Source organism: Salvia splendens, chromosome 15 (genome assembly GCF_004379255.2).
Source record: "Salvia splendens isolate huo1 chromosome 15, SspV2, whole genome shotgun sequence".
NCBI lineage: Eukaryota > Viridiplantae > Streptophyta > Magnoliopsida > Lamiales > Lamiaceae > Salvia > Salvia splendens.
This window is the reverse complement of record NC_056046.1, coordinates 8,385,967-8,401,176: the sequence shown is the minus strand read 5'-3', so window position 1 is coordinate 8,401,176 and position 15,210 is coordinate 8,385,967. Positions and strand designations below refer to the sequence as shown.

At 38.0% G+C, this 15,210-nt stretch overlaps 2 protein-coding genes across 3 annotated transcripts; both read right to left on the bottom strand.

Annotated features, from left to right (window-relative positions):
• Positions 1-943: 943 nt before the first annotated feature.
• Positions 944-9,507, bottom strand: LOC121768379 (AP-1 complex subunit gamma-2-like). 2 transcript variants are annotated; one of them, XM_042164867.1, is made up of 18 exons: positions 9,084-9,507; positions 7,972-8,274; positions 7,663-7,804; positions 7,049-7,222; positions 6,752-6,931; positions 6,158-6,312; positions 5,755-5,845; positions 5,193-5,356; positions 4,735-4,789; positions 3,597-3,719; positions 3,412-3,507; positions 3,090-3,217; positions 2,706-2,810; positions 2,364-2,617; positions 1,924-2,169; positions 1,667-1,848; positions 1,475-1,579; positions 944-1,379 (listed from the first exon to the last, which is right to left on the bottom strand). In XM_042164867.1, the coding sequence occupies exons 1-18, from the start codon at positions 9,113-9,115 to the stop codon at positions 1,284-1,286; spliced, it is 2,631 nt and encodes an 876-aa protein (XP_042020801.1). In that variant the 5' UTR covers positions 9,116-9,507; the 3' UTR covers positions 944-1,283. The 2 variants fall into 2 exon arrangements, with proteins under 2 accessions (XP_042020801.1, XP_042020802.1); XM_042164868.1 differs by having other exon boundaries at positions 1,667-1,842.
• Positions 9,508-10,096: 589 nt separating this feature from the next.
• Positions 10,097-14,032, bottom strand: LOC121769040 (potassium transporter 6-like). Its single transcript, XM_042165695.1, has 9 exons — positions 13,893-14,032; positions 13,727-13,802; positions 13,119-13,605; positions 12,983-13,036; positions 11,974-12,234; positions 11,847-11,899; positions 11,628-11,745; positions 11,283-11,537; positions 10,097-11,197 (listed from the first exon to the last, which is right to left on the bottom strand). Exons 2-9 carry the CDS (start codon positions 13,763-13,765, stop codon positions 10,143-10,145), a joined length of 2,322 nt encoding a protein of 773 aa, XP_042021629.1. The 5' UTR covers positions 13,766-13,802; positions 13,893-14,032; the 3' UTR covers positions 10,097-10,142.
• Between the last annotated feature and the right edge of the window lie 1,178 nt (positions 14,033-15,210).

Below are 15,210 nucleotides of genomic sequence, written 5' to 3'. Positions count from 1 at the left end.
ATTTTTTTTTATTTTGTGTGTTTTTTTATTTTGTGTGTTTTTTTATTTTGTGTGTTTTTTTTATTTTGTGTGTTTTTTTATTTTGTGTGTTTTTTAATTTTGTTTTAATTTTAATAAAGTGTGTTTGTTTAAATTGAATTGGGTTTTAAAAAAATTATAAATTAAATTGAATGAATAGTAATTAAGAGACGGTATAGAGACGGTTAAGAGACGGAGCGTTGCAGCCTCCGTCTCTTAGTTAAGAGATGGAGGAAAAAAGGACAGTGGGGCCATCAAATAGTGCTCAAATAGTAGTTAAGAGACGGTTTAAGAGACGGTATAGAGACAGCGTTGTGGATGGCCTTAATTAATCAAATTTATAGGTTCCATTTCCATTTTTTTTGTCCTAGATTATATGCTGTGTGACACTAGGTACATGTGATGTACTTTAATTACGCTACCAATATTAATACAAAAGGTTATTATGAGAATTTTTTTGTCTAGAAAATCGAGTAGCCAATACATTGGACATTGGAAAAAACAAAGAAAAGTTCGCATATATAAAATAAAATATTTGCGTTGTCCTATTACATGCTCTGGCAATGTGCAACACAGCTCAAGCCATGAAATACGATAAAATTGTTCATGTGATTTTTTAGAGTACAATACGTTAGTCTTGAGCAATTTTAGGTCATTCGTTACGCCCGATTCGTATTTTATTTTATCAATACATGCTTTCCATATATGTTGTCAGCGACTCAAATTAGAGAAACTGATAATGCAGGCACTGATGCAATAAAATGAGACGAGAGATAGAATAAAGTAAGAGTTGTTTTAATCTAAAAAAATTGATCATTTGTAATGAGACAATCAAAAAAATTATCAATAACTTGTAATGGAACGGAGAGAATGGAGTATAATTTTTCAAATGAAGTCCAAATCGGAAGTTTTGAATAAATAGAGGTTAAGACACAATGCTCCAAAATTTGAACTTTTTTAACAAGTCTAAGTTACAAAAATGTTTCTTGGATTGAATACAGACAGTTCTATAGGAAATTAGGCCAACACAATTCAGATTTCAAGACCTGTTGTGGAGAAATAAGTGTTGGCACAAAACTTTTTTAACGACATTTTTCTTGTAACAATGGACACAAAACTAACCCACTCAGGGAAGAGGTGACGCGTAATTGTAAATAGATGCATTCGAAGGGCACCCGGTTGAAATGGTGCTGTGCCGATTACAATGATGCTTCTTTTCTGTGAAAATTAACACGCGTAATAAGGTCAAGTGTCGGGCAGTTTTCTCACAAGCCACGGGGGAAGTTGTTGATCTGACCCTCCTCGAGAACGTCTTTGTTGTTCGCCTTGTAATTTATTCTCATACGCATAACAAGAGATTTCTGAAAGCCAAAGCATTCATGCTCAGAATGGGGGAAAACATACATGTCAACTATTCATCTGATGATTTTAAAGAAAACAATATGAGCACACATACCTTGCCGTGTTGGCTGTTTGAAACCCGCAATGTCTGTGTGATAGATCCATCACCACTTGCAGGAAGAGTATTACTGCTAGCAGGATCCAAGTGCAACTGAAGAAACTGCAAGGACATGCAAGAACGTTATTTACGTTCTCCCAAGTGTTGGGACACGAGAAAGGAGTCAGGATGATGGTGCCCTAAAATTACCTTGGGAACTGCCGCCTGGAATACAAAATTTGAGTAGATATTGGGTGACTTGTTCGTAAACTGAGCCTCGATTAGTGTGGTTTGTTGGCTGCTAGGATCCTTTGAGAAGTTGAAAGTTACTTTCAGGGAGCTGCTCTCGAATGCAACAATTGATGGATAGGTTGGGGCGTTGGTTACTGCAACTAAAGTACCAGTGTGAAAAATCTATCAAGAAGGTAGTAAGTAGTCAATGCAGATATAAAACGATGATATATTACCAGGTACAGATGGGGCGGCTCCAAAACCATCCAACAAATCCATCATTGAAGAGCTTCCAGCAGGGGTGGAAGCTTTCACTGAAGGTTGGGGTGTCGGCGATTTCCCCAAAAGATCCCCAGCACTTTGGTTATCCCGACTTGTGGACAAAATATCGAGTGTGGATGAGTTACTTAGGGCTGGAGGATCTCCAATTGACAGAAGGTCCAGCAACATATCTGTACCACTTTTCTTTGTCTGGTTAGTTCCTGAAATGTCAACACGAAAGAACAAATAAGGTTTACCCTGAATAGTGAAGGAATGTTGTAACATTAAAATTGCTCACCCAGACTACAAACTCTAACAAAGCAAAACTAGTGCAGATACAAATCAACTTATATGAACCATCGGCATTTCAATTGAATCATTAATACAAGCAAACAGTAACTCAAGTCAAATCAACCTTGTGAAGGCGCTGGGGACATATCAACTCCAAGTAGATCATGAAGAAAATCTCCACCAGCAGAGACAGTGGTTGGAACATCATCAGAACTAAGATCAAGTAAATCGACTAGAGGAGGTGCAGGTTTGGCAACCCCATTAGGAATTTTCGGTGGAGCTCCTTGTGAAGTTGAAACTGCATTTGGCACAGAGCCAGCTTTCCTCCCACTGAAAGTTGCCTCATCAAGTACTGGCATCCTTTCTACCAAGGCAGACCTGAAGAAATGCATGTAGCGTCATAGAACCACGTAACTGAAGAACCATAGGTGGAGGATGTAGATACTCAAAACTAGTCTAACTTTACCTGATTTTCTCATGCTTCCCAATAATAGAATTGAACTCAATTGCTCTCTGTTGCAGTTCAAGCACAAGGCTCCGTTTATGACTATGAATAATGTCGCTTATCCTCCTGTGACAGATTAGGAATGGTTCCTTGCTTGAGTAGGGAAATTATAGATATAATTGTATCTAAACATGCTATCACATATGATTGTTAACAGCAATATGTCCAGACAAATATAAACATTTTTTTGCTTTCAAGCCGGTAAAACAGGGAAGTAGAACAAGCACATTATGGGAGACATTTGTGTTAGCAGTCAATGATTACTGCAAAAGTACTCAGCAGGTGGGAACATGCGGTCTTAAATGATAGATATCAATATTTTACAGTGGAATGATGGCAACATACTTTGATAAGGAAGGGAAACGACTTGATAGCTTTAACAAAGCAATCAAACACATAGCTCGAGTTGTGAGATCGGAAGAATCACGTCCAATTGCAGTTTCTACAACATTAACAGCATCAGCCTCTGTTACCTGTTCCAGACATGAGTTAAATTATTGCAGCCTTTTACTCATCCCTAATTCCCTATGAAGTTTAGAGAAATAAAAAATTCCATTAGTACATTAGTATCAAAAAGGGTAAGAACCTTGGGAGGGGAACGTGGGGGCGGGCGGGCGGGGGGGAGGGAATGAAATATGAAGTAAGGAGTAAAAAATCTCAGACTCACAGTTATTGGGTCCTCTATATCAAGCATTCCAGCATTACTAATCAGCAGGTCTGCATATTCTCCAACACACCAAACAGCTACACGAAGAAGAGTTTCCTGGAAGTGATAGCAAAATTTTAAGAAACAAGTAGACAAGTACAGTAGAAACCTATTATAGTTAATAACCTTCCTCAGCTAGGGCATACCTGTTCAGTTGTCGTCTGTACAGCCTTGTACAGCGATCTTACTGTGTAACCATGGAGATTGGGAGCATTAGTAATTACAACAATAAGGGCATGCCACACATCATCCTTCACATAATTTCCAGCCTGCACACCATATCATAAAAGTGCAATCATTAGTGAAAAGGTCCGCAGCAACCTTTTTACTGACAAGTGACAATACATATTATACACCAAAGCACCCTTCCACAGCTCTTCATGGGATAGGAGTAGGACAGACATTACTCTCATGCATTTTTAGTAGAAATTATATTATATAGCTTATATTTAAAAAACCCGACATGGTGGCATGTGGGATTAAGTGATGATATTCTAAATACAATTGCAAACAGCATTTTGGTATATGCAATTGGTTATGTTTTCGGAGTTTGTGGGGAAAAGTTGTTTGGAGAAAACCTCATATATGACCCAGTAATAAGAAAAATGCACCAGCAAATGGAAATATGATTGGTTGTACTTTGGGAAATATAATTGGGTAAGGAAACCCATGGGAGTCCAAAACTAATCAACTATATGAGTACAATCATAAGATTGTAGACATTTTTTGAGTGCCAGAGAAGTAATATCATAATTGATGGAGTTAGCAAATCTTCATGACCGTTCAGTTTTCTCTTATGCCAAGAGTGGTTAGAGAATTTTAGGTCTCACAATACCAGTTAAAGTTCTATCATGTGCTGAAGCTATGAATGTTCAGTTGTATACATATTGGAGCAATAAGCACAAGGTATTAACCCTTAAAGTAATGTATGTTCACCACAACCAGATCATTTGTAATTAATATAACTTTTCACAATCCTGTTTGCATCAAGACACAGGAAATTCTGTTCTTAAATGCATGATGCACCACACATCCTAACTACAAATTTTCGCTATCTAGATCTTGCAAAGGTGATGCTACTCCAGCTATATCAAAGAATAACAAAAAGATGAGCTGCATGACATTTCTTCTTTATGTATACTAGCATTGCATGAACCATAAGACATGCACTATCAGTAAGTACACCAACAATAGTAGTACAAGATATCTTTGTAAACTACCAAAAACAAATTGATGGCCAAGTCCAGTTTTAAGAGAAACTCCAGAAAGTATTAGTAGGCATACCTCTGATAGGACCTTCAGCATCTGATCAATGTACCATATTTTCTCAGGGGAAAACCTGGAGCACCACACAGATGATTCATGATATAAAGCTAGGAATAACTACATTGAACTAGAAGATATTTTACTATTCAAGTACAACCATGTTAAATGTATTGAATTATACTAATGTAGTCCAATAAAACCAATCGCTGCTACAGTGATATGAGCCCACAAAAAATACCCAAAGGCCAAGACAAAAGGATATTATTTCTCTCTAGATACAAGACATCTATCAACTAGAAATGAATCTACTTGAAATCATAAACATGGATTCACATAATACAAACTACGAGAAGCTAAAGAAATTGCAAACACTTATACCATACATTCTAGCATAGCAAACATCAATGATCATATCACTCAAATTCTTGTTACAGGGATGAAGTTTAGGAACCCTTTAACTTATTAAACTTACTTACTTCTCCACAATAGAGCAAATTTTTGCACTAAGGTCTCCCTTAAATTCAGGGTCGCTAACTTCAAGATAGTCAACAAGATCCTTCGTCATCTGCTTCACATTGTTTTCATTTACCAGAAGATAAACAAGCTCAAGGGCTCTTTTACGAATTGAAGCATCTGGATCCTGACATCAAACAAGTCCATGAGTCCCTAAGATTGCACATCCATTATGTGCTTACAAAACTAAGTTTCAGCAGATCCTTGGATAAAATGAAAAGAAACAGAACAAAAACAAATGTGCATTGTGCTGGAACTAGAAAGTTATCTGCAACCAGAAAGTCTCAAAAACCATTCCGTAAGAATGTTGGACTGTTTTGGTGTCTAAAGAGGGCCTGGTTTGTCAAGTCGCAGCAAGCGCCCAACCACAATACTCATTATTATAGAAAACTAACTAAAAACTAAAGAGATTTTCCATTAATGAAACCAGTATGGTTAAGATATATTTTCAAAAGCAAAGGAAAAGTTTATTACTAAGTTTTAGCATACTGCATACACGCAATAGAGCTGCATTCCATCACACACCTTTACACATTCAAGAATCGTGGCTCGATGCCTCTGCACTGCTTGACTGTCTAATGCCATAGCTTTCATCAGCATATTCAATGCGACATATCTGAATTAAGACATAATTCATCAGATATACAAAAATAAAAATTTAAAAGACAAAACCTTGAATATAGAACAAGGCAGATTTCTTAGAGAATCTTTTGCCTTGTATGGTCAAGCATACTACAAGAATGGGGTCTCATTCATAAGGAATAAAATTCTTGATTATCATACTGGAGTGGACCAGTTCCTTTCGGCAAGGAACACAGGGAAATGATTAGTATCTCAATGAACTGAAGCAACTTTAAATCAAAATTTGTTTTATTAATTGAAGCTCAAGAGTCCCCAGAAAGTAAAGATAAAAAATTAATAAACAGGCCTGATATTGTTGTCCCGGCTGGACAAAAATCTTCCCAGTATATTGACAGCAAGTACCCTCAACCCTCCATTATCTTCAATGCTCATGATAGCAGCAACACATTCATAGAGGATGGCATTCCCAGCATTTTTGTTTGACTCGGTTTTGGTTGCCACCTGCAATAAGGAAGCAAAATAAACGAACTTTGTTACCATACAGATACCGAGATAGTAATACTGGTCTATCGGTGATTAATGAATTCAAGAGACAGTGTTATTTTCATTTTATGATCAACATGAATAACCCAAAGTTTATACAAACTAATATCTTATTTTCCCTTATTTTCTCTATTTCATTTTCCAGAGGGGAGACATGTTAAGAACAAGGATACATCAAAATTGTAATTTCCAAGACTGGTTATCAAATATTGAACAATATGGATGTGCCACAGAAAACGGAGAAATACGCCAAATATGAAAAATTATTAGAGTGGCGTGGTTGCTTCAAACAACATGTAGAAAGCTATATGGTTGCCAGAACATCCTTACAAATAAAGGAAGGAATTATGCCACCTTAAGAAGAAAGCAGGTTGATGCATGAGAAATGCCTAGTTACCTGGGCAAGAAGATCATTCATGCTATCACTAGCATCAGCATCTCCTTCTCCCAGAACACGTAAGAGCTTAAGCAATCGAACGTGAAGAAAAGGATCTGTAATCCCAGAAATATCATACTCAGGTGCATATGGGCTGTTCGTAAGATCCCTTAGAAGTTTGACTAAGCCATCAATGGATTTCTAGAACCAGAGGAAATAATACAGGAAAAAGATCAAATTCTTGTAAGCAGAAACTTCTTCTTATGTTCATTGTAGCAACTACCTTCAAGAAACACAGAGATAATTTTGGAAAGTTACCTTTTTAAAATATTCAAGAGCCTCTTCACTGACTCTGCAGAGATCTGTGCAAAGCTGGACTCCTGTTATTAAGACTCCATGATGCTTTTCCTTCAGTAAGACAGCTGCAGGTTTTATGAAGTTCTCTGCCAGGTCTGGTACTTTCTTAATTATCCTTATTGTGCATAAGGCTGCCTACATTGTATAGACTTTTGGGTCATGATGAGATCGGATTCTCGAGGTCTGTGTTTTAAAGCAACTCTGGAGGAACAAAGTTTTGTAAAGACATAACTGATAAAACCACAAAATTTTCTGATAGTTTTCTACTACTTTTCTAGTGAATAGCGCATTAGTCTTAGTTTCTGGAGAAACAAGATATAAATACTAGAATCGTCAATAGATAAGAAAACATTTTACATCTTATGTCTAAGGCTTTGTTGTCACAACTCAACCAGTTCCAAGAGATATGATTAGTTTGAGGAGCATGAACAATATTTCAAAAATATAACATAAAATAAGTGAAAACATATTCGAATGACATGACATTTTGATGCTTGATACAAAACACAGAGTACGTGACATAGGTTATGGTTTTACTTGCTATCTAGTCAACTTCATTGAGAGAAAGAACTTACTTTTTTCCTTATATTAGGGTCTCTAAATTGAAGTAATCTTTCAACATCTGGGGCAAGATCACGAGCCATCTCTGCAGAGCCGAGGTTTCCCAAGGCACAAAGAGCAAGTCCAACAATATACTGGTTTGTGTGGTTTAGATCTCTGTATTCAAGTTCACATGCAATTGATTTTCAATAGCAAGCAAATTAATAATAACTTTGGATTTATCATAATAACATGACAGGATCAATAACTTTGTGTTTCCTGTGTTCTGCATGACCTTGTGAGCTAGGACATATGTATAAACAAAACCAAGTTTAGATTGTTACTGTTTTATTGAGTTGGTGACAAGCATCAGAACTTCCTGTCTTTCATCAAGAAGCAACATAAGGCCAAGATATCCTATTCTCTTCTCTGGGAATCCTGCTGTAGCAATTAACTTAAGGCACTCCATTTGACCAAAATGTGTTGGGTATCCAAGCATGTGAATAAACATGAGCTTTGCCAAATTGCGATGGCTATAATCTTGATCATTTTCACTTATTGCAGCTCGAATTACAGCACATTCTTTTCTTACAACCGCTCGTTCCTCAGCTGCAGTTTTGCATGCACGTATGGCCCTAATCATGTCCCTGCAAGAAAATAGTCTTAACTGATATTTCCTGACTTAACCAATTATCACGATAAATAAACAACTCATATGCATCAATGCAAGGGAAGAACAGGATAGCTAAAGTTAACAATAGGATATGATGTATGTTGTAGAATGTAGTGATGAGATGGAGTAAAGTCGATTCATAAACATCAAGATGAACTTTTCTTATCGCAGTCTAAAGGGTTTCCACATTCGGCTCTAACCATGATTGCATATACCAGAAGAAGAATGGGGCAGTGAACTTTCTAGACAGATACAAAAAAAACAAAATCCTTTTCAGCTTCATTTACCACTGCATCATACACCCAGGTGTTGCAAATCCCAGAAGATCAAAACCATCACAGCTTGACTAAGATAAGTTCCCATAAGTCTGCCTCAGTCTCTGACCCTACTCCAAACAGAGCTACCTTCTCTACTGGCTTTTCTCTTAACATAGTGTTTGTCTTTTAACAAATAAGTAATCCTAAATTCACCAATTTAACTTCAATATCAGTCAAATCTATAACTGAACAGACTGCCTCACATTTCGAAGAAACTTAAATGCTAAATCCATATCCTATTGCTATCGGTTTTCTCATCCTTTACAAAAAAATGCAATCTTATTATACGATCACCATATCACCTAATATACTAACAATGTCAGCATTCAATCACAATCGTGCTCATCAAATCTCAAACTGGCTGCAGCTAAATCCAATAATTCAAACCAAACTCATCTCGATTCCAAAAAATCAACAAATACCGTCACACACAATCCAACTAACACTACAACGATAGAGTGCTGACCTCATTCGCGTGCCGGAGGAAAACGGATTCATGATTGTAAGATAGCACTACCAGATCCAGCTATGATCACAGAAATTTTCCTCAATATCCAAACTCAACTGATCCAGCAGAATCCTCAAATGAATGAGATCAAAAAGCCTAAAAAGCAAAATTAAAACCGACCGAGAGATCTGTAGAAGGTGAAGAACAAAAGGTGTGATACTCAGTTTTGGACAAGCGAGCTGAGAAATGGCGAAAATTAGGGGTTGACCGATTGGAAGAAACGGAGAAATCGAACGATTAACGATCGAATTCAATGGAGAAAACTGGTTTGAGCCTATGAAGATGGAATTGACGCAAAATTTAGAAATTGCGCACTGCAAAAAAGTTTCTCCTTTCGCGGGAGGAATGTTCCTATACGGTGTGGTGTAGGGGTGCCACAGTGTTAAAATGATTCCTCATTTTTTCTCTGTGGGCAATCTCAGTTATTATTGTAATAGGAAAAAAAATACTACTCCTCGCTAAATTACATTTTTCGCCAAAATTATAATTATTATTTAAGATTATATCATTAATAATAAATATTTTAAGTGAATTTATGGTATACAAAAGTTTTTGTTGTATAAAAGTTTGCTATAAAACGATTCATTTGAAGTGCTTTTCTTATATAAAGAGTTAAAGACTATAAAAAAAACTCATGAATTGACTCCAATATAATTCAGTGTATATTAGTTATTACTCCTATATAATAAAATTAAATCATATAATTAGTTATTTGTTGTTATTATCTCTTAGAAATCTTTACCCTCAATTTGAATTTAGTAATTACCGTATCTTTGTATAATGCGATAATAGAGAACTAAATCCAAATTAAGTACCAGTAATTAACGAATGAAATAAAATTTTATGAGGAATAAATAATTTACTACCGTAGATTGTTAAATTATTATTAAAAATTTAAAACCAACCTTAAGTCATCTTGTTTAACCTTAGTTATAATTATACTGTAAACTTTGCATATATTCCTTATTCCATTTACAAAAACACATTTATAGAAACAAAAAATATTTACAACCAAGATTAGATATGATACACCATCCCAACTTCTAATGTCGAAGCATGAGGCACACTCAATGCATAAGTTGGAGCCCTACAATTCCTTCTCAAAAAATCATACCCTAGATTTATCACCATCTTCTTCATCAAACTTGATCCATGCTTTGCTCTTACATACGAGTGCCCTAGAATGTAGGCCACCCCGCCTTCCCGGCCCTCCGCGAGGTCCCGTAGCTCGTCCCGGGCGCGTCTCTCGATCGCCGGGCTCTCGGGGATGACAAACCGGACTCGTTTCCTCACCGAAGGGGATTGTATTTCTCTGAGCTCTGATGTGCCCGCCGTTTCACCATCCCCACCGCTGCCTTCGTCCTCGCAAAACTGGATCCCTTGATGGGTTGAGGGTGACCCGACGACGACCATTTCGTCACTATGCTTTGCAGAATCTGGGTCTTCGTCCGTTAGGGCGACCTTCCCAGTCCTTATAAACTCGGCTATGCTGCACACGAGATCGTTCTCGAACTCTAGGTCGTCTTTATGGGCATCGCGGTATCCATAACGAACGACGCATCGGTAAATCCGGTGGCCCCTAGGGCCAATATGTCCGACAAGAAACCGCTCCTCGTGTCTGACGTGGGGAACGGGGACAGACTTGACGCAAAGGAACACGAGAACTTGGTGGAAGGCTGGGAGATTGGTGACGAAATGTGAGAATATCGCTGGGATTCCGGAGACCAGCTCTGTGTGTATGAGGCCAATGCCACGGACACGAACAATGCCTAGGCTCGGGCCGAGCTTGAGAAGCCAGTCGACGGAGACCTTGTTCTGGACGTCGAACTCGTACGTCTTGAGTGTCCCGTAGTGCCAGATACTCATCGTTAGCATGAAGAAGAACGAGAGAGCAATCGGCACCCAGGCTCCTTCGAGAAACTTCACCAGAGAAGCTGTGAAGTAGAGGGCTTCGATTGTCCCAAAAAATACAACGAAGAGAATTGCCAACATGACGCTCCGACGCCAACATAACACGATAACGAGAGACATCAAGCAAGTCGTAACCAGCATCACCGTGATAACGGCTAGACCTAGATAAGGAAAAAACAAAATACATTTTGATAACATGAGCAGTAAGACTGTTTCACATGAGACTAAAATTGAGTTATGGCTTACCTGAAGCATTACCAAGACGTCTCGTGTCTCTAAAACCGATAGTGACGGCCAGGCATAAGATCATCAAACTCCAATTGATCTCGGGGATGTAAATCTGTCCATGGAACTTTGATGAGGTGTGGACTATCTTGACCCTCGGAAAGCAGCCGAGGGCCGAGCACTGCTTTATGATAGAAAAGGTTCCGGTGATAATTGCTTGGCTTCCGACCACTGCAGCGAGGATTGCTATCACCAAAACCGGCCATCTTAGTTTCTCTAACACAACAACACAAGTATGCCGTGTAAGTGGAAACAGCATCATGAACATTCTTCCACATCAGATGAGATTCGGTCAGAGATTCTTACCTGGTACAGAGACGTAAAACCCGACATGATTCTGCATATCGTGGTGTTGAGAAAGATACGCAGCTTGCCCCATGTATGCGAGGACTAGTGACGGATATACAAAAGATGTGAATGCTATCTATAAATCCACAGGGGAAAAAACGTGTTAGTCAAAACGAGCTTTGAAAGCTTCATCTACAAATTTAGGGAAGATACTTTCAAGAATCACTTCAACAATACCTTAATCGACACCTGAGAGAAGTGCCCGAGATCAGCAAACATGGCTTCCGAACCTGGAAAAATTCAACCCAATATCAACCATATTCCGCAAAGAATAGAAAAGACTATCTCAAGTGCTCCTGCTTACCCGTTATGCAAAGCAGAATTCCACCCAGTGACATCCAACCTTCTCTCTGAGTTTTCTTTAGAAATATATAAATATAATACGGCGACAGAGCTTGATAAACATGAGGGTTCCAATAGAAAATATTGTACACCCCGATAACACTTATGCACAGAAGCCATGTCACGACCACAGGTGCGAATAAGAATCCAACCCTGTGGGTGCCATAATGTTGAAGGGCAAACAAGGCTATCAGTATGATACAAGCAACGGGTACTTCTACATCTGCACGATTATTGCATTTCAGGCAGAATCGAAAAGCGTAAATACAAATCATATCCACAACACAATTAAAAAAGAACGAAAGACAAACAGAAATATTTTGGTCCATAATCATTCAAGCTGTCTACAAGTACAGAAATGTGGCAAATTAGACTACAACATAAACTAGTCACTGAGGAAAGGTGCCTCTAAGCAGTTGTGAGGTCATTCAGGAGATAAAAAATTAATAAACGACCTTTCTAGATTCATGATGCAAATTCATCTAAATATCTCAGTTAGCCTACGACACAAATTATCGTAAGAGAAACAAACAATGAAAAGGCATCCCACTTTCACGAGCAAAGCTCATTGTGCAGCACTTTGATTCTGCTCCAAAATAAAGAAAGCTTTGTAATATTCATATAATAAATATCACTAAAACACTTCTCCAAAGGTAGGATTGGGGAACCAAGATAGTGAAAGCACGATCAAGAATCTCCTGAGCGATCATTTCTAAACTAAACACACATGTTATACTATTCAGACAGTATAAAATGAACTTTTCCAAAACTATAATATATGCTTGAAAAAAGTTAGTGGTTTTAAACACTTCAAATTTTAAATATTTCAACTGTTGGACACTATACAGACACCATCTCAGCCTAATCACTTTCAACTTTTTAAAAATTCCTAATTATGACATAAACAGTGGAATAAAACAAAGCTATCCATTAGCATAGCCAATCAATTCCATAAAATTGAGAATTCTTACATTTGTGATGCTCTTTTTCCATGGCAATTTCAAGGCCAGAAACAGCAGAAAACACTGCAGGGAAAAAGGCATAAAAAGTTAAACCAATCAATAATTCAAATTCCAACAAAACAACACATACACACAACACACACACCAGAAATTGCTGGACTCAATATCCCATCGCCAATCACCATACAAGCTCCAAGCAGAGCCAACACAAGCAAGAACCTCTGCAACACTCTGTATCTCTCCAGAGTGGCCTTCAACCCGGCCCCGAAGCTTGTCTGCGCCGGGCCCACAACATCCCTCTTGTAAGCTGACAAATCCTCATCAGCCTGCTGGAAGCTAGGCAGTGAATTCACCTTAGCATGCCTGCAAAGCAGTGAATACAAGGCAAATGTGCCTCCTTCACCATTGTCATCAGCTCTCAACACAATAAACACATATTTCAGCAGAGGCACAAGAGTCAATGTCCAAAACACAAGAGACAAAACCCCATAGATTTCCTCATTTGTGCTTGAATGTTTAATATCTTCAGCAAAAGTGCTCTGGTAAACATACAAAGGAGAAGTGCTCAAATCCCCATACACAACTCCCAAACTCTGGTATGCAAGAATGAGAATCGTCCTCCAAGATTCTTTCTGCAGCAAATAATTCATTGCTTTAATGCATATATATTGAAATTTATTCATAATCGTATCTTTATTGCATATGTAATGAAATTCTTCGAAAAAAAGAAGGCCCAGATGAAAAAAATCTCACCTTTACTTGATTCTGATAAACCCCACTTTCAAGATCCATCGGAAATGCTCTCAGTGGTTCAAGAAAACCATTTCCACTGAAAATTCAAGAATTTCACAAAAGAAATTGCAATAGATGACATATTTGTAGGCATATATATATTGATTGGTAATTTATCAGAATATACCTAAACGTGCCACAAGCGGTTGTTGAACAACCTCTAAAGAAGAAACAACAAATAAAAAAAGAAAAAGCAAGATTGTTAAGAACTCAAAGAAGTGTGTGACAGCAGAATTTAAAATGATAAAGAAAGATTGACAATCGGAATCAAAGATTGATACTCCTATATTGATAAGCAAAATTTATATTTTAAAAGTGAGTACGTGGGTAAGGGATGTGATCCGTTGCTAACTTTTCTTAAATTGTTAATTTCTTAACTAATCAACGTAGTGTATTAAAAATGTCAATACGATGATACTGAAATGTCAACATAAACTTAAGTTGATATTTTAATATATTGTGTTGACATTAATATTTAAATATCAACATAGTTTATTAAAATGTCAACACAAATATTTGTTGACATTTTAACGTGATCGTGTTACATTTTTAGTACACTACGTTGATGAGTTAGCAAGTAAGCAATTTAAGAAAAGTTAGCATTATAACGCACCCGTAATATGTAATTAATGGGAAGCTCCTTAGGCCATCCGCAACGTTGTCTCTTATCCGTTTCTTACCGTCTCATCTCTTAACCATTCATGGGCACCACTGTACTTTTCACTCCATCTCTTAACTAAGAGACAACACCTGCAACCCTCCATCACTATTCATTCAATTTCATTTTTTATTTTTATTTCTAACAAATTCAATTAATAAAAGCACACTTCATTAAATAAAATAAAATTACAACTTAAAATCCTAAAAAAATACATAATTAAATTCGTGGCAAAATAAATAAAAAAAGACATAATTTAAAATACAATTTTATAGAAATTTTAAAAACTACTCCGCCGGCGAATCATCACCCGAAGGCGGTGGCGGTGCACTCAAGCTACCTGGAGGTAGAATACCAATTTGTCTTGCCATATACTAAATTCCAGCAAGATGGGCTAGATATTGTGGAGGCGTCATGCGGGAAGTGTCCGCCATCGTGGCGGTCAAGGACATGGACAATAGGGTGTTCGAGCCCGAGACAGCCTGGCTTGATTCGCCTCTGCTCCTCCTCCCTCTAGCCGCCTTCGCTGCCTTGGTCCCTTGCGGCCGACGGCGCCCACGGGAGGAGCCCCCTGCATCGGTGGTTGTGCCCTCAACCTCTTGTGAGGCGCTGCCTGACCCGCCCTCACTAGACGAGTATTGGCCATCCGCCGTGTGCTTCATGCGCTTCGAGCTCAAGCCCTGGCTGGACTGGACACCGACGGCCCACCTTTCAACGTCTTTGACGGCCTCCCAAACATCGACATGTTTGAATTCTTTGCCGATGTCGTCAAAGAAGACTCGCAAAG

Coding starts and splice junctions, on each gene's coding strand:
- LOC121768379 (XM_042164867.1), bottom strand. CDS start 9,115: ATGAATCCGTTTTCCTCCGGCACGCGAATGAG. Junction 2,170..2,363: donor GTCCCCAGCGCCTTCACAAG/GTTGATTTGACT, acceptor TTGACATTTCAG/GAACTAACCAGACAAAGAAA. Junction 1,849..1,923: donor AGCCGCCCCATCTGTACCTG/GTAATATATCAT, acceptor CTGGTACTTTAG/TTGCAGTAACCAACGCCCCA.
- LOC121769040 (XM_042165695.1), bottom strand. CDS start 13,765: ATGGATCTTGAAAGTGGGGTTTATCAGAATCAAGTAAAG. Junction 13,606..13,726: donor TTTATCAGAATCAAGTAAAG/GTGAGATTTTTT, acceptor TATTTGCTGCAG/AAAGAATCTTGGAGGACGAT. Junction 11,198..11,282: donor ACGTCTTGGTAATGCTTCAG/GTAAGCCATAAC, acceptor TTCCTTATCTAG/GTCTAGCCGTTATCACGGTG.